The 27,083-nt window shown below is 35.6% G+C and overlaps 1 protein-coding gene across 11 annotated transcripts in view; it reads left to right on the forward strand.

Moving 5' to 3' along the window:
• RALB (RAS like proto-oncogene B) overlaps positions 1 to 21,992 on the forward strand; it is a 90,576-nt gene extending 68,584 nt beyond the window's left edge. For 8 of the 11 annotated variants that reach the window (XM_036746520.1, XM_036746514.1, XM_036746517.1 and 5 more), the window contains 4 exons: positions 3,911 to 4,075; positions 7,783 to 7,991; positions 14,612 to 14,789; positions 20,304 to 21,992. In XM_036746520.1, coding sequence (XP_036602415.1) covers positions 3,962 to 4,075; positions 7,783 to 7,991; positions 14,612 to 14,789; positions 20,304 to 20,423 — 621 coding nt within the window. In that variant the 5' untranslated portion in view covers positions 3,911 to 3,961 and the 3' untranslated portion in view covers positions 20,424 to 21,992. Of the gene's footprint in view, positions 1 to 3,907; positions 4,076 to 7,782; positions 7,992 to 14,611; positions 14,790 to 20,303 lie in introns of all 11 variants that reach the window. The other 3 variants (XM_036746516.1, XM_036746518.1, XM_036746521.1) reach the window with 1 other exon arrangement.
• The last annotated feature ends 5,091 nt before the right edge of the window (positions 21,993 to 27,083 follow it).

Consider the following 27,083-nt stretch of genomic DNA (forward strand, 5'->3'; position numbering starts at 1 on the left):
TTAACTTAGAGGTATTGCTTTTGTTTGTGCAGAAGCTTCTCATATGATCAAAATTATGTTATTCCATTTAACTGTGAAAAATCAAGATCATCAATCATGAACTTTCCCCCTGAATACTTAAAAATTCCTATATATCTTTTCCCCCAAGTAGCTTTTTAAAAATTTTTCATAATTGTATATCAATTCATATTTATATAGTGATTTGAAGTTTTGTGAACTGCTTTGCATGTGTTGTTATTTCTTCCTCTTAACATTCATTTTTTAAAAATTTTGAGTTCCAGATTATCTCTCTTCCTCCAGTCTCTACCCTACCCATTGAGAAAGCAGATAATATACCTATTATGCATATGAAGTCATACAAAATATATTTCTATATTAGCCATGTTGCCAAAAAAAAGCAAGGAAACTAAAGAATGAAAAAAATACCTTTCAATTTGTACTCAGAGGTGCATCAGTGTTCTCTCTCTGGAGGTGGATAGCATTTCTCATCATGAGTCCTTTGGCATTGTCTTGGATCGTTGTATTGACAAGAGCAGCTAAGTCTTTCACAATTGATTATTGTTACCAACGTTTTGCTTCTACTATATACAGTGTTCTCCTGGTTCTACTCAGTTCACTTTGCATGAGTTCATATAAGTCTTCCCAGGTTTTTTTGAATCTATCCTGTTCATTATTTCTTATTGCACAATAGTATTCCATCATAATTATATGCTACAATTTGTTCAGCCATTCCCCAATTCATGGGAATTCCCTCCATTTCTACTTCTTTGCCACCACTAAAAGAGCTGCTATAAATATTTTTGCACATATACATCCTTTTCCTTTGATCTCTTTGGGGTATGGGCCTAGTAGTGGTACTGCTGGATCAAAGGATATGCACAAATTTATAGCTTTTTGGGGCATAGTTCAACTTGTTCTCCAGAATGGTTGGACTAGTTCACAGCACTACTAACAGTGCATTAGTGTCCCTTTTTTTCCACATTCCCTCCAGCATTTGTCATTTTCCTTTTCTGTCATGTTAACCGATCTGATAGGTGTAAGGTGGTGCCTCCGAGTAGTTTTGATGTGCGTTTCTCTAATCATTAGTGATTTAGAGCATTGTTTTTTCATATGACTCATCATAACTTTGATTTCTTCCTTTGAAAACTGCCTGTTTGTATCCTTTGACCAATTATCAATTGGGGAATGGCTCTTATTTTTATAAATTTGGTTCAGTTCTTTATATATTTGAGAAATAAAGCCTTTATTAGAGAAACTTGCCGAATACCCTCACCCCCCCACCCCATTTCCTGATTTTGTGTTCCTAGTTTTGGCTGGATTGTTTGGGTTTTTTTGTGCAAAGCCCTTTTAATTCCATGTAAACAAAATTATTGATTTTGCCTCCTGTGATCCTCTCTATCTCGTTTGGTCATGATCTATCCCCTTAGTCATAGATCTGTAAAATTTTCCATGCTTCCTCAGTTTTCTTATGATATCATTCTTTATGTCTAAATCATGTACCCATTTTGACCTTATCTTGGTTTATGGTATGATATATTGATCTGTGCCTAGTTTCTGTCAGACTGGTTTCCAATTTTCCCAGCAGTTTTTGTTGAATAGTGAGTTCTTTCCCTCAGAGCTAGGATCTTTGGAAAACCCCTATTCATCTTCACTCAACTTCTCCCTTACTTTAGGGTCAGTGTTAACCCCTTTACTTTACCATTGAACCCACCCCTTCTTGTCTCTCCCAGGAGCTTGTCCCATAAATAATTCCTTTCTTTTTAGTTTTCTTTTCCTAATGGCTGCTTCCTAGGCTGCTGCTTACAAAAATATCCAGTTTTCCGTTCTCAGAACACCCTTCATTTATTCCTGCCAGTTCCTTCAAGCTGTCGTCCTTTTTCACTCTTTCCTTTGTTAAGCTCCTAGAGAGAGTTATCTTTCAGTGTCTCTACTTCCTTACCACTCCTGATAATCAGCTTTTTTGGTACTCTTTTATCTCCCACCCCTTAATCATGGGTTCCTTTAAAAGTTGGATCTGTGTCTTCTATGTATCCATCCCTCCTGTATCTATTGAAGTCTTACATCTTCAACTTTTATAGACATCTTAAACTTAACATATCCAAAACTAAACTTATTCCCTTCTCTTAAACCCTCCCTTCTTAAATTTCCTATTACTGTAGAGAATACCATTATCCTCGCAGTCACCAGAGCTCAAAATCTAGGTGCCATTTTCAACTTTTCACTCTCTTCTCCCCCATATCCAATCAGTTGTCAAGTCCTGTTGTTTCTAACTTTGTAAAGTCTTTCAAATATGCCCCCTTCCCTTCTCTGACACTGCTACCATTCTGGTACAGGTCCTCATCACCGCGTGCTTGGACTATTGCATTAGCCTGCTGGTTGATCTCCTTGCCATAAGTCTCTCCTCTAGTAATCTGTCAGATTGATCTTCTTAAAGCACAAGTCTGACCACGTCACACCTCTGTTTAATAAACTCTAGGTGCTCCTCCTCAGTGCCTCCAGGAGCAAATATAAAATTCTATGTTTGGCATGCAGAGCTTTTCACAACCTGTCCTCATCCCACCTTATACCTCTTCTTGTCTTCTTATACCTTTTACTTCCCCTGGTCCTCATCCCTCCCTGTATTCTTTGATCCAGTGACGCTGACCTCCTTGCTGTTCCTCACAGCAAGACACCCGGTCTCCTGGACTCTGCATTTTCACTGGCTGTGCTGTCCTCCATGCTTGGAATGCTCTCCTTCTTCAGCCCTGCCTTCTGGATTCCTTCACGTCTTAGCTAAAATCCCACCTTCTGGAAGAGACTTTTCCTGATTTCTCCTATCCCTTCATCTCTCTGAGGTTACCTTGGTGAGCACAAAGAACAGGTTAAGGAAGGGGGAGAGATGCAACGATAGAGATCGGTGATCTGAGAGGAGTTTCATGGTTCTAGATATTGTGATTAAAGAGTGATGGAGTGGTAGGGGGTAGAGGATAGGGGGAACCAGGCTGCCTAAAGGGGAAAACTGACCCAAGGCAGGCATGAGGAAGGTCAAAGTTCCTATGTTGATGTTGGAGTCAGCCATGTGAGTAGCTTCTGCACCTAGGTTGGAGGTAGAGAAATATTGTCTTTGAAACAAAACAGATAGAGCTTCATTTATTTGAAACAATCTGTGTCTTATTATGTATTCATATGTGATATTTAATCTAGGAGTTGCCAGTCTGGGTGCCTTTTTCATTCCTAATATCATAGCTTAGTTTTTATTATCATTAATACTTAATGTGTGAATGTTCAAAAAAATCTGTCACACTAAGATTTTCATAAGATTGTTTTATAAATTAATACATAGTAAAATCACTCTAGAGAAATAGAACACAAATATGAGAATCACGTTAAATTTGGTTCTTTATCCTTTAAATTTGCAGTGTTTGGTAGTGGATTAAAAATATTCTCTCCATTTATAGCTCACACCAATTCAGATGGGAGTTTTTATAGGGGAGGAGGGTGAGAGAATAGAGGATGGAAAATGAGGTTGTGTAAATGCTGAGCCTGGCACAGAGATTCTGTCCAGTGGCGGTGACGTGGAGGGAGTGGGGGGCAGAATCTGGAACTCAGGGTGGTTTGGTCATTCTGACTGAGGAGGCCTGTGGCAGTTTGTAAGATGTTAATTTTCCTTATTCAAGCTCTTTTCCCCTTTCCTAGCCTGCTCTGTGAAATATGTAGGACCATGTGTGCTATTGCTTCTCACCTGGCTCAACTCCTGTAATTATTGACTTTCTGAACTGTAGGAAGCTTTTTATTGCTTTCCTAAGTCTATAAGTTTAGCTCCTGTTTGGGAATGTGGGGCTTAGGCTTCAGTAGAAGGCATGGATTTTATTTGATTTTAATTGGGTGGGGAACAAAGTGCCCCTAAGTCTTTGTCCTTTTTTACCAGCAGTTCTTCAACAGCTCCTTGGACAGTGCTCAGCAACCCTAGACAACAAGCACAATGGCTGCAAACAAGAATAAGAACCAGAGCTCATTAGTTCTTCACAAAGTGATCATGGTTGGCAGTGGAGGGGTGGGCAAATCTGCACTTACCCTTCAGTTCATGTATGATGAGGTAAGATGGTTAAGTCACAAGTTGTCTAGCTCATTTACCTGTTGGTACAAATATCTCCCCTTTAAAAAAAAAGTTTTTTCTTAGTGTGTATTTCCCTATGTGCCCTCTAGGGTTATATAACAAATCAACCCTGTAAAAGGTTCCTGAAGAATGAAAGGTCCGCAGTCTCCTGTGAATCTCAGCAAGAATAAAATTTATAAATTGTTGACATCAGGTAGGTGATTTAAACTTTGGCAGGGCTGGGAGGGGCCTGGAGGGGAAGTTTCCTTTCTCTTGCCTTTATTTCTCTTGTTACTGTTTGGTCCTGCTGTTTGTGGAGAAAAGGGAGGAGAGGAAGAGAGAAAAACTGGTAACCTTCCATGGCTAATGGTCTGATCAGGTGCTTAGCCTTGTGAAAAGTTAACCGTGGAATAGAGGGGAACTGAATTGAGTTTTCACAAGGCCTAGACTCTGATCTTCTTTGCTATAATTAATAGATGTAAAGTTTTCCCTACTTTTCTTCCATACAGCAAGAGTGAAGTTTGGCTCTCTGTCTCTTCCCCAGCCTTGCCAAAGTTTAAATCACTTACTTGATGTGGGTGTCATAGTCAAAACTGTGCTGCATCTGGTGTGATAATAGATATTATATTGCATACAGTTTGGCAAAGGACCCACTGCTCTGTGCCCCAGATGGAGTGTTCTTTGCTGGTCCTATTTAGAAGGGATAGCAGAACTGCTCCTATGGTGTTCTGCTTGGTGGTTAAATAACTTCTTTGGTGTCCACTTATCCTTACTTTTTACTGCAAGATAAAGTGGGGAGGCAAACATCTGCTGGATTAAATGAAAATACTATTTGCATAAAAGGAGAGACAGATTTGGACCCTAGATCCAGAGAAATTGTTTTTCCCTTTGGTGACTTGTATGCCTCTTTCCTTAGCTTCTTGTCCTTGTCCTGAAGCAAGAAGGTGGGGTGGGAAATCATGGGTGAAGAAATAGGATCAGAGACAGAGGCTTGATAGATTAAGGGAGGGAACATTGCCACAAAGTATGGCCAGGCATTTGCAGATTAAAAAACCGAGAATTCAAGTGCAGAGTAGAATACCTGTTAGTGTGGTGTAGAACACTGGATTTGGAATCAGAGGACTTGCCTATAGTTCCCAGGTCTTTTATTTACTCCAGTTTAATCTTAGGTAGGTCCCTTTTTTACTCTGAGACTGTTTCTTCATCTGTAAAATGAAAGGGATGGACTAGACTGCATTCATTCTCAAAGTGTCTGCAGACCCCTGGGTGTCCTTGAGACCCTTGAGAGGGGTCCTTGAGGTCAAAACTATTTTCATTAAAATACAAAGACATTTGTCTATTAAAATGCTCCTCCCTGTTCCAACTACATATCTGTGTGAGGCCGGATTTTCTTCATACATTTCAACCAAAACAGCATATCACAACAGATTGAATGCAGAAGCAGATCTGAGAATCCAGCTGTCGTCTTTAAAGCCAGACATTAAAGAGATTTGCAGAAATATATAAAACAGTGTCATTCTTCTGACTAAATTTTTTTGTTTTGAAAAATACAGTTATTTTTCACTAAAATGTTATTTTAACATGTAATGAAATGATTATTTTAAATGAAATAACAAGTGTAAATTTTACCAGTTCCAGTTTCTAATATGGTAAATATCAACACATATACCAAGATAAGCAAAAGCTCTTTGAGATCTTCAGTAATTTTTAAGAAGATAAAAAGTTTGAGAATTCCTGGACTAGATAATATCAAAATTCCTTCCAGCTCTTAATCTAAGATGATTATCCTTGGCTACTAAGCCTTACCAGTGTGACTGCTTGAGCCATAGAGGAATAAAAATTTCTTTTGGAAGGGAGGATGACTGGAGGAAGAGGAGCAAGCGTGGATATGAATTGAGTCATTTTCTAATATTCCTGTTCTCTGAAATTGGGGTTAGACCCAAGAGAACTTAGGTGGCATGGTGAAAAGAATGCTGGGTCTAGAGTCAGAAAGACTTGAGTTCAGATCCACCCTCAGATATTTCCTTGCTGTGTGATCCTGAGCAGGTCACTCAACCTCTGTTTGCCTCGGTTTCCTCATCTGTAAAATGGGAATAATTATAGCAGTTATCTCCCAGGGTTGTTGTGAGGATCAAATGAGATAATAATTGTAAAGCGCTTAGCACAGTGCCCGATGCATAGTAGGCACTATATAGATGCTCATTCCCTTCCCCTTCCCTGAGTGGTATAGCGGCCAGAGGGCTGGACTTGCAGTTGGGATGACTTTCTCAGACACTTCGTAGCTATGTATTATGGACAAGTCACTTAACTTCTGTGTCTTAGTTTCTTCACCTGTAAAATAAGATAGCAGCAGCACCTGCCTCACGGGGTCATTATGAAGGTAGAGGAGACAATATATGTAAAGTGTTTGTAAACCTGTGAAGTGACATGTAGATGCTAGCTGTTATTGTTATTAGCTATTATGCTCTGGTATGTGTTCAGGTCTGGAGAGAAGTCAGTTAGTTAGTGGGGTGATAATGGCAAAAGAAATACAGTTCAAGACTTTTGGAAAGGAAAGAAGAAAAAAAATGGATGAGGAGGCTTGTGTCTTTGTTGTCCCTATGTGATTTTCTAATACATACCTAGCTTTACAAAATTTGAAGATGCAGATTTCATAGGTAGAATGGGAGTCAGCAGTTTTAGATTTTTTTTGTGAAGTATTAGCAGGTGACTTCCTCTCAATGTGGTTGAAGCCAAGCATTCATTTCTGAGTTTCTCTAGTTATATGTCCCCCGAACTGATACCCAGAAACCTGAAGATAATAATCATATAGTTGTGACAGTAATGGTTTCTGTGGCAGCTGGCAAAGGGGGACATAGTAATGTGAAGGATAGGTGAGAAAAAACAAAAAAAATTACAGGTTTATAAAGATTTTGTGACTACTGAATGTTTAAGAATTATTAAACAACAACTTTAAAGGGAATCAGAATGTTTGTCTTTTCCTGTAGAATTACTCTAGCTCATGTTCCCTAACTTGCTGAAGAGTCTCATTGCCTAGGTATCTAAAAATAGCATGCATTTTTCATTTAATAATGAGGTATATTAGTAGGCTCAGGACATCTTGACTCCCAGTCCCAAAGGAATAAATGTAACTTTAAAAAAGACAAAAATCTCCAATCAGCTCAAAAATACTTCAACGAAAGTGAAATGAATCATTGATATTCAAAGGAGATTTTTAGCAGTTAATTTTTTTTCAATTATGTTGTCACATTTTGTACCTAGTTCATTGGAAACAAATTTGACTTAAAAAATGAAGATACATTAGTATGTTTGGGAAAGGATGGAGGATAGAAATTGTGAGGAAGGTGCTTTTATAAATCTCAAAGTGCTATATAAATGTGTTATTTTTTGTGACAATATTACCAACTTATCCTATCTGTTCTTCAGTTTTTCCTTATCTGTAAAGTAAGGATAATACCTGTCTACTTTACAGAAGTATTCAATAGACAAATGAAATGATAGCTTATATGTTGCTTTGGGGGAGCTAAACCACCATAGAAATGCAGAACGTTAATAATAATTGTACAGTGAAGATGTTATATTACATATAGTAGGCACTCAGTAAATATTTTTAGTTGCTAAGCAAAGTATATGTTTGTGCTACTAAAATTGTGTTTTTGAAGTAGTTTAGTCATTTGATGACATTACTTGTGTATTGTGTTCTTTAGTTTGTAGAAGACTATGAACCTACTAAAGCTGACAGCTATAGAAAGAAAGTGGTCCTTGATGGAGAAGAAGTGCAGATAGACATCCTGGATACAGCTGGACAAGAAGATTATGCAGCTATTCGAGACAACTACTTCCGTAGTGGGGAAGGGTTTCTCTTAGTCTTCTCCATAACAGAACATGAATCCTTCACAGCAACAGCAGAGTTCAGGTATGTTTTTAAATAAAAGGTATGCGAAGGCTCCTGAGGCCTTTTTTTGTCCTCCTTCCTTACAGCCTAGGTTGAGAAGCAACATATGCCAGTAATCTCACCTCCAGTGTAAGTGCTGAGCATTGTTCCAGTTGTTTAAAGAAGATGTTGGGACTTCTAAATAGAAGTATAGCTGTCAGTTTTTTCTAGTACTTATGCATTAAAGTAGTAGTCTGTGCTGGATTCCTTCTGTGGACCTTTTGGCTCTTGCTTTTATGGTTACAAGTATTGGAATTTTATCTTCTCCAAAGAGGACCCACTGGTGTGTGTGTGTGTGTGTGTATGTATGTGTGTTTCATATGTGTGTATTATTACATACACATATACACACAACGATTGGTCATTGTATATTTGTATAGTTCCTAAGAAATAGTGAGTGATCGATGTGACACATTTGCTTTAAAATTTCAGTGGAAAGATGGCATTGATTGTATTTTGAGGTTTGTTTATGTAGGACACTGACAGGAGAAAAGAAGATTTCCCTTGGACTTGTAAAGCCTGGCAAATTAAGAATTTTAATTTCTTCCTGTTTTGGAATAGAATAAATATGTTGCGCTAATTTTACATTTCAAAGATGTTTTTTAAACAAAAAGTTAAAATACTTTTAGTTGCTAATCTTCTGTTGTAAAGAAATAGGATCTTTGGGATGCAGTCATTGTTTTCCTTGATACTTCCTTCAGTCAGAATTCCCCATTTCTCTTGGGGAATTAAATATTTTCATCTGTGCTTCTCATAAGCAGTTACCCAGTTATTGTAAGTAGACTTAAAGTATCTTAACCTCAAGGAGACTTTAACAACCAGACAAAACACCCAGTATTTTCTTTTCCTTTCTTAGCAAGTTCTGGTCAGAGAGGTGACCAACAAGGGGTGAAAATGAGGAAGCTAATTTTTTTTGTGCCAAGATTTGCAAGGAAGCATCATTGAGCCAGGGAGGCCTCAGAGGTGGAATGAAGGTAAATAGGAAAATATGAGTGGAAGGCAACAAGAGCAGTGTCTTAGTTCTTCCATTGTATAGTTTTAAGTCTTTAAAGTATATTATCTTTTAGAATAGTATATAATTACATACAACTACATACACATATTATGAAGGACCCTCTTTCTTCCTAAAGAAAGAGGCTAGCATAAGATTGTAGTATAATTATGTTCCTAGAAGTCCCTTTTCAGGAATTTCCTTTACTACTTCTGTTCCTTACGGGCCTTGTTTGCCAAATGTAGCAAATGTACTCATAATTATCTTCACTTTTTGGAGGGATGCAGACTTTCTCATTTTTTATACCTCTTCAAAAGACAGAAGAGACACAAACATCTTATTCTTTCTTCTAGTCTTTTGTTTCCTCTTGTTCCGTGGTTTAACCTAAAGGGAAAGCACTACAATTATCCTCAGGAGAAAGATTATGTCACCCTTCCCCTTTCCAACAAGGCTAGCACAAAAATGACGTTAGTGTTCTTTAGTGGTTCTGCATCAAGTCTTTGTTTCATCTTGAGAATTTTGTGATAATGTAAAAGGAGCCTTAAAAGAAAGAATAGCTCTGAAAGGTGGAAAGAGTGTTCCATTCCTATACTGAATTCTTAGCTCCAGGACTCATTTTATGTGCAAGGGCAAATCACTTAACCTCCTTGAGTGACACAGTTTCTTCATATGTAAAATGGAGATACTTGCACTGGCAAATAACATTGTGTTATTGTGAACAAAGCTCTATGTAAACTTTGGCTACAAGTCCCAGAACTAGATTTTTTTGCGATTGAATAGAGGTAAGTGGGGATCAATTGATGAATACAGTGACCCTTACGCTACTCTTTACTTTTAAAAGTAAGCTGGGTCTGGTGCTATATTCCTGTAAAGGTTTTTTTTTTTTAAGATGGTGGGGAGACCTGGGCATAATTGAAGGCAATAGAAAAGGAGCTAGTATATAGACGGGGAGAGATTGAAGATAACTGGTAGCGTGGGGATTACAAATGGGGCAGTCTGTTGGAGGAGATGGGATAGAATGGGATCACTAATTTGGGGGCATACCTCTCCATCTGACCCTTTGAAACTAACCAGAAATTGCCATCTTCTTGTGCTCTTCGTGGGAGAGCATGTTTTCAACCTACAATAAAGTCTCTTTTTTATTATATACTTAAGAGTGATCCCATTTCAGTCAATTTCTAAAGATTTATTAAGCATTTACTCTATTGGGCACTGTGTTAATCATTAAGGATACAAAGGAAGTGCCCCCCCCAAAACAACACCACCACCAAAACAACCTGTTCTTGTCCTCAAGAAAGAGGATTCTAATAAATAGCTAGGTAAAGACAAGATGTATACAAAGTAGGCAGAAGGTAAAATCAAAGGAGAAAAAGGGTATTAGCAAGAGGAACCAAAAGAAGCCTCCTACATAATCTGGGATTTGAGTTATCTTAAAAAGGGAAACCAGGGAAAGAGGGGACAGAGTATCCCAGGCCTGGGAAATAGTCAGTGAAAAGGTTTGGAGGTGGGAGATGGAGTGTCACCTTCAAGGAATAGCAAGAAGAGCAATGTAGCTAGATCATAGAGTATGTGTAGAGGAATAAAGTGTAGTAAGAGGCTAGATTATGAAGAACTTTAAATGCTGACCATAGGAGTGTAATAGGAAATTAATTAGACCCCACTGAGTAGGGAGATACTGAGATGGTCAGAAAATCACGTTGGCAATTGAGTGGAGGATTGGAGTGGGGAGAAATTTAGGGCAGGGAACCGCTTAGAAGGCTATTAGGCATTAGCCCAAGCAAGAAGTGAGGAGGGTCTGACCTGGGGTTGAGGTTGATGAGTGGAGAGAAGAGATGTATGTGAAAGATGTGAAGGGGAAGCAACAAGATTTGGCAATTGATTAGATATGTCTGGTGAGTGACAATGAGTTGAGGATGACACAGAGATGATGAGCTTGGATGGTTGTACCTTTGAAACATTTGAGATGGCATAGCTGTTGAGGAAGCAAATTGCAAACATCTATTTGTTCTTCCTTTTCTAATCTCTGAAGATTTGATTTCATGTGCTTTAATAGACTGTGTGAAAAGATAATGCTTTTATTTATTGTATGTTTTTATATGAATGATATGTTTTTATATAAATAAATATATTATATGTTTCACACCACATAAGGTATCACACAAAAATGGAAAACTCCACAAGGTATACATTTATCTAGGGGACTTTATTTCCCAAAAATTGTGATCAGAAATAGAGGTAGGAATCCCTTTCGGGCTTCCCTGCCCAGTACTCAGTTACAGTGTCTTGGTTAAGCTTTGATTTTTTTTCTATTGATAATGGTTTGGTTTTGTTCTGGATCTGTGACTTAACTGCTGTAGGGTGTTCCAGTGAGGAAACTTCCTCCCTCAAAGTATATTGGCAACTATTCTACAACACATAGTCTTGAGAAAGTTGCCTAGGTCACTGAGAAGTGAAGTATCTTGAGGTAGGACTTAAAACCAGCTCATTCTGACTTTGGGGCCAGCTCTTTTCCACTGTGCAATGATTCTTGCCTCTTTAAAATCTCAATGTTTTAAAAATAGAAGAAATTTAGTTTCTAAGAGATAAAACATGGTAGATTATAGCTATATTAATTTTTTTAAAAATGTATTGATGTCTTTTGTTTTTACAACAAGACTTTTCCAGGATACCCTCCTTCCTATTGAAACATCCTTGTAACAAGGAAAAGCAGTTAAACAAAACTCATCAGTACAGTGTCTGCATCTGACAGTAAATGCATCATTTTGTACCCTTAGAACCTTCCCTCTCCCCCAACACTTCTTTCCCAAGATAAGAAGTAATGTTTTATTATCTTTTTGTTTAGACCAAGGTTAGTCATTGCAATTAATTTGAATTTAGTTGCCTTTTAACAGTGTTTTCATTTACATTATTATAGTTCTTATGTATCATCTTCAAATTATACTTTCCTTCAAACAACTTATTTGTAAAATTTAGGGCATAAAGAAGACAAAATGTGCTTTGCTTAGAGTCTAGGACCTATACCCCAAATTTAGAAGACAAGCACATTTTTCTTTCTAATGATGAAGTTTAATAGAATTGTTTTTCATTTTCAAATTTCCCAGCTGTTTTTCTTTTTTTAATAATAAATTTGTTTTTTGTTTTTAGTTTATAACACTCAGTTCCACAAGTTTTTGGGTTCCAAATTTTCTCTCCCTCCCTCCCTCTCCTCTCCACTCCACTCCCCTTTCCCCCCAGGGTAGCATGTAATACAATGTAGGTTCTACATATACCTTCACACTGAACTTATTTACATAATAGTCCAGTTGTAACGAAGAATTATAACCAATGGAATGAATCATAAGAAAGGAGAAATGAAACCAAAGAAGGAGAAAAAAAGAGAGCAAAAAGTTTCCCTCAATCTGCATTCAGACTGTAATTCTTTCTCTGGATGTGCATAGCTTTTTCCATCATGAGTCTTTTGGAGCTGATGAGAGAAGCGAAGTCTATCAAAGTTAGTCTTTACAGATACCATGTGTCTGTAATCGTGTATAATGTTCTCCTGGTTCTGCTCCCCTCATTCAGCATCAGTTCATATAAGTCATTCCAGCTTGTAAAGAAGTCTGTCTGCTCCTCATTTCTTATAGCACAATAATATTCCATTACATTCATATACCACAATTTGTTTAGCTATTCCCTAATCGATGGGCATCCCCTTGATTTCCAATTCTTTGCCACCACAAAAAGAGCTGCTATAAATATTTTTGTACATACGGGTCTGTTTCCCACCTGTATGGTCTCTTTGAGATATAGCCCTAGAAGTGGTATCTCCCAGCTGTTTTTCTATAATTCATTGTTATGGTATTCATTGAGAAAAATTAATATAACAACAGTTTCTGTCCGATTTTCCTCAGGCCTAATAACACTTCAGATTTGCTCCTTCCTCTTATGCCCAGTGATATTTTGCTCTACCCATTCTGCACATCTCCTAAACCTATCTAAGTCTTGTCATACTTCATTCCGTGCTTTCCTATAATATGTGCTCTCTTCAGATTTCCTTCATCATGTCTACCTTCCTGATTCTGAGCTTTCATGTGTCATTCTTAGGGAGAGGTGGCTGTAGCTGTCCAACCCTCGGAATTGCCCAACCCCAGAATTGCCACTCAGGAACTTTCCTCATTTTTGTGTACAGCTGGCCACCAAGATTTGTTGAACCTTGGCTTAGGTACTATACCAGGGATTGGTTGAGGAGGAGATGGGAATGAAAAATTCTAAGCTTGGGGAACAGCCAGTGCAGAAGTATGATCATGGGAGATAGATCATGAAGGATGATAAACAACGAGCCCATCAGTATAACTAGAATACATGCATGGGAGTAATGGGTAAGAAGACTGCCAAGGCAGGAAGGGGCCCAGTTGTGAAGATCTTTAAGTTCCAAACAGCAGTTTATATTTTATCTTCGAGAACCACTGGAGTTTTAATAGTAGGGGTGCTGTGGTCTAATCTGTGCTTTAGGAATGTCACTTTACCGGCTATGTGGAGGATGGATTGGAAGGGAGAGAGGTTTGAAGCAGGAAGACTCAACTAGGAAGCTGTTACAGTAGTCCGTGTAAGAGGCTGATGAGGGTTTGAGAACCAAGGTGTTGGCTATGTGAGTGGAGAGAAGGGGACACATAGGAGAGATGTGGAGAAAGAACTAATTGTTTATATGGGATGAGTTGGAGTGAGGAGTCAGTGATGATACCGAGGTTGCAAACATTTGTGGCTACGAGGATGGTGGTGCCTTTGACAGTTATGTTATTAATTTAGTTTACCTTTTCATTTTGTTTTCAGTTTGAAGAAATATGTTGAGTTTGGAAATTGATATGAAATTCTGGGGCATCATCTTTACTGCTCTGCTTAGTGTCTTGTAGAAGTATGATAAATAATGTTGATAGGACTTTTTGGAATAACTTACCCATATGCACTTAAGATACTGAGTGATGAGGACCTTTTACCTTAAAAATCTCTCATCATTCAAATGTTAAATTTGTCAAAATAACATGCAAAAACACAAAAGCATCTAAGATTGTTCATTGCATATGTATCTAACTGATGAGAGTCAGAGTGACCTTTGTAATATTGCCATTTCATGTTTGGGGTACGTTGTATCTGAACTTAAGAAAAAAATGAACTATTTATGAATATGATTATTGTATGGCAAAAATTAGTTGGGGGAGAAAGGGAGGAGCTTTACCCAAGTACATGTTGGAAGGAGAATACCTATTCCTTTGATCATGGCAGTTGCCCCTGAGCTTGGAAGAACTTTGTGCCTCCTCAGTCAGCTGGCTCCAAGTCAGCTGCAGCAGGCAGTACAGGACTGCCATCAAGCTCCATCTTGAGGAAGTGCTGAGCTCCCCTTCCATTGGAGAGACATTCAAGTATTTATTTATTTGTGGGGATGTTCCTTGCTTTTTTAGTCTGATATAAATTATGCTTAAAGTGCAGTGTTTGGAATGTGGCTCCTGCAGTAACTTTTTGTTATGCCGTTGTGAAGTCTTCATTATTTCTAAGGCTTTATGTGTTGTTGTTTCTGTCACTACTGATATAACATAGTACAGTCTTGTCAACTATTTTATTTTTGACAATGCATCAGGGAACAGATTCTGCGTGTTAAGGCTGAAGAAGATAAAATCCCTTTGCTTGTGGTGGGAAACAAATCTGACTTGGAAGAGCGGAGACAGGTACCCATTGAGGAGGCCAGAAGTAAAGCAGAAGAGTGGGGTGTCCAGTATGTAGAGACGTCTGCCAAAACTAGAGCCAATGTAGACAAGGTATGAAATTTCTCTTTTTCTTTTAAGATGATACAAGAAATAATAAAATGTTTATCATTCTTAACTTTATGGTTATGAAGAAACTCACAGAAATTAGAGCACAGTCACTGGGATTTTCCAAGTATTCAGGTTGCTTAATTTGAGTATTTTGTTCCTAATCAATGCTATAAGAAATGTTGGGGTTTCTTTTTTCCTGTTAAAACATCAGAAAACTGTTAACTCAAAAGTTTTGATTCATATTGGACAACATTGGTAAAGCATATTGAATTCTTACATAGTTATTTGAAGTAAAGATACCCCAGTATGTTCTGGGGTAAGCTTGTTGAATGAGGGAGGGATAGCCATTAAGTGCTTATATTTTGAGCTCTTATTGCTAATGAGGAGCAGGGTTAATTCACTCAGTTCATTTCGCAGAGGAACTATTACTACTAACAAAACATTAGCCAGTGAGCCTGGTTTGGTTTTCATTGAACTCAGGTATTTCAGTTCTCTCACCTTTCAGTACCAAAAACACTAAACTACCTCTTTCTAACTTGGTCTCTAAACAATATTCATTCTTAAGGCCTAAATTCTTTAAATCTTTTTCTCTTTTGTGAGGACATACAGGATGGTGATATTGATGTGAATAATTAAGTTTAGGGAAGGGAGGAAAAATTAGGTACCAGGGATTCCTCCAAAAGAGTACTTTTTTTAAAAAAGCAGATACAATTTTATAAAGTCAGTGTATTTATCCAGAAAAACAAAAACAAAACCAGAAAGATGTGACTTTTTCCCTCTGCCATCATTTTGCATGGTCTTGTTTTTCAAATTCAGCATATCACTTAGCAATCACAGAGTTATTAATCTATTTATATTAGTTTTATTGGCATCTGGACCCAGATCAAGGTTTTCCATACATTTGTATGAATTTTTTTTTCATTTGGAGAGAAGAATGATCTTCATTATGAAGAGAGAAGAGCATTTACACACATATGACCAAGTAGTCTGAACTAGATGTAGGAAGAATTCTGAGGAATAGTGTTTCAAGATATTCAGTATTAAAGGTGATGGACTGTCTATGAGTTATAAGTATTTTGGGGAATTTCTGTTAGGAAAATATAGTCCTTCCTTCTTTAGTTAAGAATGTCTCATTGTGAAACATAACCAAGTAGCATAACATTGTTTAAAAGTCTTATTTCATTTCAGTCTTTATGTTGTTGTGTAGTTGCAGACCCCTATTTTCTTTGAAATTAAGTGATCCTTAATCTTAGAGGTAATAATAAAAAATGTCAGATATTGACTTTCTTTTAAGCAAATAAGGAAGGCTTTCTCAGTATGAAATCACTGATGAATGTTTTTATCCACATCTGAAATTTGTTTCTCCCTCTTGGACAAGCTTTACCTGTCAAACCAGAACAAGCAGGATCTTGGAATAGTAGCATTGTTTTCACTTATAAACAATTTATGTGAAAGAGAGCTGTTTTTCAAGACAGCTGACAACTGTTTGTGTCATCTGTTTAAATTGAGTCATCTTTTCTCTGTTGCTAGAACAAAAATAACCTGAAATGCATGTTTTATTATTAGTAATTCACAGCTGATGATAAACTTGTTAATTATTGGGTGGTGGTCTTTTAGGTAGCAAATTTATAGTAAAGAATACCTCTGGTAATACAACTTCTTTAGGTCCAGAGTTTTCCTTATCTGTTGGGAGAATCTCTTTATTGTTTGACAGTACGAACACATCTGTACATGGAATCCTATGCAATAGAGAAATATATTATTAGGGGTAAGGGAAGGAAGAAAAATCGTGTAGTGGGAAGAGCACCAAACTCAGAGTCATATTACTTGGTCCAAATCTCCTAATTACTATTTATGGAATTCTTTGAGCACAACTACAAAACACTCTTTAAAAAAAAATAAAAATAGATCTAAATAATTGGAGAAATATTAATTGCTCATGTTAGGTCATGTCATATAACAAAAATGACAATACCACCTAGATTCATTTATTTGTTCAATGCCAAACCAATCAAATAACCAAAAAAGTATACAGCTAGAAGAAATTACATTTTGTCCAGGTTACAAAAAGTCAAAAATCTAAAGGAAAATAAAGGCGGGAAGGAAGGAAGCTTAATAGTACCAGGTCTCAAATTATACTACAGAACATCAGTCATAAAAACTATTTGCTACTGATTAAAAAACAGAAAAGTCAATCAGTGGAACAAATCAACGACACAAAATACAGAAGCAAATAAACATAGTAACACAGTGTTAACCAAACCTAAAAATCTCAGCTAGTGGGACAAGGGCTAACTATTCAATAAAAACTGATAGGAAATATGGAAAGCACTATGGCAGAAAATTGTCGTAGACTAGCTTTCACATTACATACCAAGATAAGTTCCAAATAATACATGAGTTAAATGTAAATGTTATACATAAATTATAGGAACAGAGAAAGAAATATTTTTTTGCAGCTTTGAATAGGAAGAGAATTTACAACCAAGCAAAGGAAAAAGAAGGAATCACGGAAGACAAAATGGACAATTTTGATTGTATAAAATTCAAAAATTTTTACATAAAATAGATGAATTATGAGGGCAACAGTTAACTGGTTAAAAAAATCTTTGTTGCAATTTTCTCTGACAAAATCTGATATCCAAGTTATATAAAGGGCAGATTCAATTATATAAGAATAATAGTTGTTCCCCATTAAATAAATGGTCAAAAATATGAACTAGCAATTTTCAAAGGAAAAAAGTTATCAACAGCTATACAAAAATGCTCTAAACCATTACTAATTAGAGAAATGAAAATTAAAACAAACTCTCCAGGGATTGGCAAAGACAAGAGGGAAGGAAAATCAGTTGTTGGAGGGGCTGTGGGAAATCAGCCATATTAATGCACTGTTGGTTGATCTGTAAATTAATTCACCCATTCTGGAAAGCAGTTTGGAACTATGCTCCAAAAATTACATATGCTTTGACCCATCATGCCACTAATAGTCTGTACACCAAAGAGATTAAAGAAAAAAAAAAAGAAAATGATTAGTATGTATAAAAATGTAGCATTTTGTTTTACATGGAAACTAAGGTGGTAATCATCAGTTGGGATTTCTTTATAGTATTTGAATGTATTTTATATTATACTATAAGAAATGAAGAAAGGAAGGGTTTTCAGGAACACCTGGGAAGTCTTGTATGAACTAACTCAAAAGTAAAGTGAGCAGAACCAGTCAACATTATAAGGAAAAGCAACTCTGAAAGACTTAAAAACTTTAATTAGTGTAATGGCCAACTACCTTTCCAGAGGATTGATGATAAAGTAAACGTGCCTGCCTTCTTACAGAGCAGTGATGAACTCAAAGTGCAGAATTAGACATACATTTTTGGACAAGACCAGTGTGTAAATTTATTTTGCTTGACTATGCATGTATTTTATAAGTCTTTTTTTCCTCCCTAAGAAGGCTAAGAAATTGTATTTAAAAAAAAAGAAAGAAAAGAGAGTCATTGAAGCATTATTTTAAAAAAATGAACAGAAGCAAATAAAAGTTCAGAGGTTCACAGAAGACCAGGAAAGCTTCAAAAGAAACATACTGAATTTATAATATAGTTTTAAAAAGTAAGCTTTATATAATAGTGATTTTGTAGTTTCATGTAGAATCTTTACCTGCTCTACTTTGGATAGCAAATACTCACTTTACTTGTTGGTGTTTAGAATAAAAAAGATTTTTAAAATGTCTACTGGTATTACTTTAATGTTTCCTCCCCATATTCATTATCTATAAAAAGAGGGGCTTGGATTAGTTGATTTTTAAGCTTTCTTCCAACTCTTGGTCCTGTGCATAGGACAGTGCAATAGTTTTTATCCTTTTTTGGCTGGTGTAAGGGTGAGCATTTCTATCCAAATTGTGTTTTTGAGGAAACATATACATCCAAATTGTATTTTTTAGGAGTCTTTGGAATAAAAACAAATACTCTTGATTTGTCTCTTACAATTTCTGAGAGAGTTGGATTTGTGAGAAAGGGATACTTCATAATAGGGGTAAATGACTTGTCCAGGGCCTGTGTATAAGGTTATATTTGAACTCAGGTGTTCCTGACTTCAGGACTGATGCTCTAGCTGTTGTGCCACCTACCAGCCCAGGTATTTGTTTCCTTTTTCTTTGAGAAGATCTGAAAATGTTTAACAGCCTTATCTTTTTTTTGGGTGGGGGGTGGGGTTTATACAAACTTTCTGAAATAGAAGGGTAAGGGTTGTTCCTGTGAATTGAGGATATAATAAATTTTTGAAGCTGTTGGGTTGAAAAAATACAAACACAGATTAACAAAACACTAAAACTAAAAAATAATAAATGAAAAGAATACACAATATTGGTAGATTTACAGGTTTGGGGGACAAGAGTTATCAGGTTCCTGGAAATTTCAAAGCAGGGTATAGCATAGTCATCACGGAATCAAAAAATTTACTCCAGCAACTTTAAGGTCACAACATTAAAGCTGTACATTGTAGTACCAAACCCCCAAGAGCATTATGAAATTGGGGGGAGGATGAGTGGTATTGGAGATAGCCAGTCCTTCAAAATTTATTATATCCTCAGTTCACAGAAACAACTCTTACACTTGCTCCTGTGTTCCAGAAAGTTCATATTAATCCCCTCCACACTGCAAAAGATAACCTGGGAGAGTTGCCAGAGGCTCAGAGAGAATAAGTGACTTATCCAGGGTTCCAAAGCTAGTTGTATTAGTGTGTTTCAGCATCTCTGACTTCATCATTGTTCAGAATTTAATCAGAATTCTTTTAGTGTCTTTCAGTTCTTGTCTTCATTTATGTTATTGTAGTTGAAGATGCTGTTTGACAACATCAGTCTGAACAACAAACTGAAGATTGTGTTTCTTTGTTCTGTATCACTTGATACAAATTTTCCCATATATCTTTGAATTTCTCACATTTGTCATTCCATTTGGTTGATTAATACCCTACAATTTATATACCATAATTTTTTCAACCATTTCTCATTTTAAGGGCACCTGATCATTCCATTTTTTTGTTTCTACAAAGAGTGCTGCTATGAATATTTTAATCGAAATTTATGGGTCCTTCCTTTAGGTTATATGTCCAGTAGAGGCATTGCTGGATTAAAGGACATGGACTGTTCAGTCACTTTTTTCAAATAATTTTATGAATAATTTTACCTTCTTTCTACCACTGCATTTTATTTTTATACCTTACAAAAACAATAACAAACTTATTTTTACAACAGATGACTAAGTGACTGGTAACAGTTAAGAATGCCCCATTCCTATTCTCTTTTTTTGATCATTTGCATCATATAAACATCATTAATCTATTCAGTTGGCAACTATATTAATTTTTGTTCTTTGCTTTAGGTCCTATCTTCTTGGCATAATTTATTTTACTTTTTTCAAATTTAATTTTGATTTGTGGTTTAGCATATTATTCTGATTTTACTGCTTTTGTAGAATTACTTTTGGTGAAATGGCTTTCTTTTCCCTCTTCTTTATTCTTCTCTAGGTATTCTTTGATCTAATGAGAGAAATAAGAGCAAAGAAGATGTCAGAAAACAAAGATAAGAATGGCAAAAAAAGCAGCAAGAACAAGAAAAGTTTTAAAGAAAGATGCTGTTTACTGTGATTGCTGAAAAGGTGGATCAAATCTGTCAGTTGCCACTGAGGACATAGGGCTGGATTCATGAAAGGAAGACTATATTTCTTTACTTGTACTGTCTTTTCTTTTTACTCGATTCATGCATTACTTCTTTAAATGAAAAAAAAAAGAGTTGTGAATCAGTCAATAACTGGCAGAAAAAATGATCCATTTCGAAATGGATCTGCTCCTCTGTCATTTTTTTTAAACTGAAAGCTTAAAAACAACAAACTTAGTACCACAAGCAGAAAGTACTTCAGTGTTAATTTTAAAAATACTGTATTGTAGCTTATGATATTTTTCCAGTTTTATAACATCACCATTTCAGTCAGAAATTAAAATTTTCTTGTTCTTTAAGTTTGGGGAAGGAAAACCAGACTTTCTTCTGCACACAGCAATCTAACACATTACCATTTTATTAATGGCAGTCAGAAAAATCATTAAATTACAAAGCAAGTGGTTCGGTTATGTTTAATGACTTAAGTAAAATTGAGCGACTTTTGTAGTCAGATTTTCTTAGTATTTCCCAGAAGAGTGTGAAAAGTAGCTAAAATGTAAATTTGAGTTGTTTCAATTAGGTCATTATGAAGTTCATAAACCTCATTCTTACGCAGTTAAGGTATGAAATGTAATCTGTTCTGGCTTTTTTAAAAATTATTTAAATATTGGCTACTTTTACCCTTATTGTCTGGTCCTTCCCTAAAGGTCCTAAGATTGTGTGGGAAATTTAAAAAAAAGTACACTTTCTTCTCATACCTCACCTTTTGCAGCTTTGTAATTAAAAAAAAACCACACAAAAAAACAAAAACCAACCAGTAACAATTCTACAACACACTTTAGAATTTCATGCTTATGCTAACTCCACACACTAATTGGCATTAACAGTTTATAAACACCATTTTACCCCAAAATAATTGTCATCATTTAAAATTATGTTTTCTCCTAGAGCACTGATAAACTCCTGTGCATGTAGCAAATGTTGATGCTGTACTTTTTGTTTGTTTGCCTTGTTTAGTTTAATACAAATGCTTTGGAAGAGTGACGAGCTACGGTTGTTACCTAGAATCATGAAGCCAGAGCCAGTGCCAGACATTTTGCTACCTCTCACAGAATTACTCAGTAATTCTAAATTTAAATCAGAAAAACAGTGAGGAGAGTGAAGGTAGGCCACTGCCGTGTTCTCTCTGGTTGCAGTTTTTCATATAGTTTTCCTCTGACAGACATACTAACATTAGAAAGAGATTTTTAATGATGGGAGAAAAACGGTTAAGTGTAGTTGTCCTACTGGCTGCTGCCATATTTCTAAGTTAAGCAATCATGCAAATTTTACCACAAGGAAGAATAATATGGGTTTTTTAAAAAAGTCAAAAGTTAGCAGCCTTTTCAGTAAAAATGAGACTTCAAGTGTAGGTGCCAAAAAGAAAAAAGAAAAAACATTCTCTATTTTATTGTTACAGAAATTGCAAAGATTATGATTTTGATTTGGAAAACCATCTTGTATAACTTCCCAATGAATCATGAACATTTTTTGGAATAAAAAAACAGACAAAAACTTGACAATTTGGGCCTTTTTATTTTACATCTTCTTACCATACTTTCAAACCTCATTGAGTGTATCTACAATAAACAAGGCACTGTGCTGGTAAGATGAAAAGGAGTAAAAAGAAAACATTCTTCCTTTTATTTATTTTCTCATGCTTGAATTTCTACCAGACAAATACATTTATTTGTGTTACCTCTCTGAAATTGGAGAAGGGAAACAAGTTTACAAATATTAGCATCACTTTAATCTTCATGAGTCCTTCATTGGGCTAGTGTTCAATGTGATTAGCTTGTTCATTTAGTTTGAGCATCACCTTTTAAAAATATTCATTTGAGGTCTCTCAAACAAATCTAAACACAAGCTGAGGAAGTATGTAAATTGGAGAGCACAACTTTAAATCCCATTTCTATCACTTTCGTGTGACCTTAGGCAAGTCACAACTTCTGTGAACTTGTATTTCCTCATCTGTAAAATGAGGGAGCTGGACTAGATGGCTTTTAAAGCTTATTCAAACTCTAAAACTATGATTCTATGAGGTAGTCTCCTAGATTTTCTGATTCAGTCTTTTCCGCACATTTTGCTTATATTATATATATGATCTTATGACTAGTTTGGAAAAAAAGCAGGTTTGAGATATAGTTGCATTGTGAATACCAGATATTGTAACTTAGAATGTGGAAATTCCTTTTGGTATTTGTAATTGGTGAGTTTTAAAAATCATACTTAACTGAAAAGCAGTAGCTCAATATGTTTAGTCTTTATAGTAACGATTTGTATGGACACTGATTTCATTTGAAAAAAATTTGGCTTATTTGAAAATTTGAGATAATTAGTCATTTATTAGCCCACTAGAGGACGTTAGTATCTTATAATTCAGACTTATTCTCCCTAGTTATTTACAACTTTGTATACTCTTGTGACCTGCATACAGTGATGAGATCACATATCTTTGAAATGTAGCATCACACACACTTACCGGGGTATTATTGGAAGAAAAGAGGAACAAAAGTTAGGCATATTATTTATAATTAATTTACTTTTAGTTTTCAGCATTCAATTCCATAAGATTTTGAGTTTTAAATTTTCTTCCCCTCTTCTCCTCCCCAAGACAGCATGCAATCTGATATACTCTATTTATACATTCATATTAATAGGCATATTATCTTAATTGTAAAACTTAAAAGTGACAAATAATGAAACAAATGAATTTTGTGTTCACCTGGAAATTAAAACATATTAAAAAAATAAGCCATGGAAACTTAAAACTGAATAGCTATGTTCAAGTCATATCCTAAGACCTGAGTAGAGTCAGCTTTTATGTTTTCAGATATGTGAGTAATTTTTTTCATTACAAACCAGTGTTTAAGAGTTTGGAAGATCTTTACTTGGCTAAAGTGGCCATTTTAAGATATTACAAAGTAATATTGAAGGACTAATTCATAGGACTTTATAACAGTTTTCATTTTGTAGAACATAGTAATTGCCACAGCTGAACATGCAACCTAATATTTCTTCTGTTGCCAACAGAGATGGTCTAGGACATGTGACAAAGTATAGCTATTTCCCCAGCATAGAATCTCAGTTTTTGAGATAGGGACCTTAGATTATCTAGTCCAATTTCCTCATTTTATAGAAGAGAAAATTGAGGCCTGAAACAATGATGTGACTTAATTGTTCAGGGTTCTACATCAGCCTTAAAGGACAGGTATTCAAAAATTTTGTCCAAAGCTCTTTGAATTCATATGTGTGATGTACCAACTCCTCCCTATCTGCATCCTCCTCCCCCATCAATCCGTAAAGTAATATTTGTTTTATTTGTCCATCCACTTCAATTTATAAAGTGTTCCCTCTTGCCTCAGAGTTCAGGATTTGATCTAATGCTTATTGTCTTGATGTTGATGATTTTACAGACTGTGCTCATGTTTGACATGAGATTTTTAACTGACTTCTATTTTAAAATCTTGAGGTATGTTTTGCATAGATCGCATATTCATTCAGTGTTCTTTATCTTGCTCTCAAGCAACATTTACTTTTATAAAGTGAACATGGGAACTGTTGAGTCGTATCACTTGACATGCTGTTTGAGTTCCTTCATTAATTCTAGTTTTTTGTAGAGAAAGAAGCTGTTTGTTGAAAATTTCAAAATCATGCTTATTTGAACAACTTATAATTTTACACACTTCTAACTAGATGACTAATTTCCACTATTTAAGTAGAGATAAATGAACAGAAAAAAAAGTTTCCCTCAGGTTCTTTTTTAGTTCAAATGCTAAATCATCTCAAACATAATATACCTGTTCATCTTCTCTTATTTTTGGCCACTAGTTTCAGTTAGTCTGTATTTGGCATATTGCCAGAATGATTCATTGCCACACAAGTAACACATTAAGTCAAAATTGGCACACTGGATTATGTAACAGTAGCAGAGTAACACTAGAGAGGTGAGGACCGAGGCTTATGTCCAGGTTGGCAGGGAATGCTTGTTAAGGCATTATGCCTAGCCCCTTTAGTGGTAGTATTTTCTCCAGCTACCTTGGGAAAGGAAGGAATTGATAATAGTAGGTGTTGTAATCTCTTCCTCTGTTTTTAATTGCAATATTAGGTGGTCTACCAGAGTTTGAGAAAGAAATGAAGGGGAAAGGAGAATTGAGTTTTACTAGGGCTCAGTCTGACGGGGAAGTGAGAATATTACTCCTTCCCCCTCCCCACCCAAACACACACAACACACATACACTTTTCCCCTCTGCTGGGTGAGGGAGTTAGAGGGGAGGAATGGGGGGAAAGGTTTTATGCTTGGTAGTTCACCAGTTACAGGTGACCTAAGATGGTCTGAATGATGCACAACTTGATACAAAGGGATGGACGAACTGATCTCTTCAGGTCTATTGTAAGTCTGGACATAAAATTCTTGATTAATACTCTTATGTAGTTGCAGATGGAAATTTTTTTTCCTTACTAGCCAGTTGGTTTCACCAATAGAAAATCAGTATCGTGTTTTATTTTTTAAAAATTTTAAGCTTAATATAAAAATGCAATAGGTTTGACCTGTGACTGCTATCAGTGTCATGAGTTACTGTTGAACCTTCTTTCTGTGCCCAAGGTCAGTAGACTACAAAACTTTATTATTCCAAAACAATAGAAAACTTAAAACTGGCTCGTACATGTTAGAGCAAATTAAACAGATGTGAATGTCTCACGTTTTTCCAGAAGAGAAAATTGAAGTAGAAAGTCACTATTGAGTATAACTCTGAATTTAATATAGTATTTTCAGTGGTTGCATTTTCTAAATAATGAGAAATTGTGAAGGAACTTTGTTTTTCATAACTGTGGGCTCCTAAATTATCTCAAATATAGTTGAAATTGCATTGATGAGATAAGAAAATAAATCCATTTTAATGAAAATATTTATATAAAATGATGACTTTGGGGGTTATAGACTGGACCTATGATTTTATTGGCATAGAGTTTTGCTTTCTTTTCTCAAGGATACCTGTGGTGCATGTGAGATGCCCAGCAGTTATCTCTTGCTCTCACCACAAATCTAACCTGTCTTCATTCATACATACATGTGTGTGTGTGTGTGTGTGTGTGTATAAATAACCAGTTTTAAGGGTAGATTCCAGAATCTATAAGAAGTTTTATTTTTTAGAATTTTGGTTATTATCCTAGCTATTATGTCTTATATGATCTTAGCAGTATCTGCTAACAGAATCGGCTTATTCTAGTAAACATTCTGGCAAGTACAATAATTATTCCTAAGTTCAGGGGCACGTAAGTGTTTCATTGCTATTTTATATGAAATGGACTCCATATTTGTTTTTTGCATTTAATGGTAAGGAAGCCTTTTTGAATGTTACTTTCAATGCCCAATTTAAATTTATGACTCTGGGTCTTGGTCACTTTTGCCTTGAATAGATGATAACAGATTTTATCCTTTATTTTCTGAAGCAGTTCATGCTACTTAATGGAAATTAGCTCTAACCCAAGGATCATTCTGTACTTTATTATTTTTGAAACATAGGGCAAAATATGTAACAATATGAGCTGCTAAAATTTTAATTCCTGTACTCTTACAGTATCTATTTTATAACTCTTGTCCATTGATGTTACTGCCTACCTCTGATAAAATCTGATCATTTGCATTTAGAAGTAATATATCAGGATGTGATTTTGCATGGATAACATCTCACAGAGGGAAGAAGCAGTGAAACTTTTCTATTCTATTTAATTCATGTATGGTTCAAATGACAGTGGAAGCACATTTCCAGAAAAATAATTACTTGGTCATCTCTAAAACTTAGTTGCTTTGTTTGTGTTGCTGTTTTCAAGACTGCTTTAATGATCTACATTTCTGTTCTTTAGACTGTCTCCAAATTTTTCTCATCTACCAAATCCTGTGATTGAATATAGCACATTTTGAACTCATTCCGCCTTTGGGTTTATTTTTCTGCCTTATGCTAAAGCATACTTACTTTTGACGTCCTACTTCTTTCCAAACTAAATGTATACTGCAGTTTTCTACAGCTATCAATACTTTTATATGATAATTTATTTAAAATAAAATTGAATTATACTTATTAGAATGTGAAGGCAAATGTAGTCAGAAATACAAATGTGTCTTTAAGAAAATCTAATCAAAATGAATTTAGGAAGCAACTATTTACATTACAAAGAGGTTCTTAATTTCTCTATTTGTGCAGTAAGCCTAGTATCCATTCCTCTTAATTCCCAGGGTGGTGGTTAGGATCAAATTAGATAGATAATATATTTGAAAACTACAAAGCATAATGCAGAATTCCTGATTGCATGTAAAATGACTTGATTTACAAAAATTGATTTTACAGACAACTTGGCAGAAACCTGTTATATTAAGTGAGGTGTACTTGTACTATATTAAAAGATTTATTCCTTTCTCTGTAAAGTAGCCATTTTGGGGGGCATAATAACCTTTACTGTTTTGGGAATTCATAGGTCCTTACCACACATACTAAATAATTGAGCCTAAAGTATAGTAGAAAGCTTAAGATTATATAAAATCTATCTGCTTGTTTGTAGACTCCACGGATGAGAATTTTCCCATTCTTAAAATCATAGGACTTCATAGA

This window comes from Trichosurus vulpecula, chromosome 2, assembly GCF_011100635.1.
Source record: "Trichosurus vulpecula isolate mTriVul1 chromosome 2, mTriVul1.pri, whole genome shotgun sequence".
In the NCBI taxonomy this organism is placed as follows: domain Eukaryota; kingdom Metazoa; phylum Chordata; class Mammalia; order Diprotodontia; family Phalangeridae; genus Trichosurus; species Trichosurus vulpecula.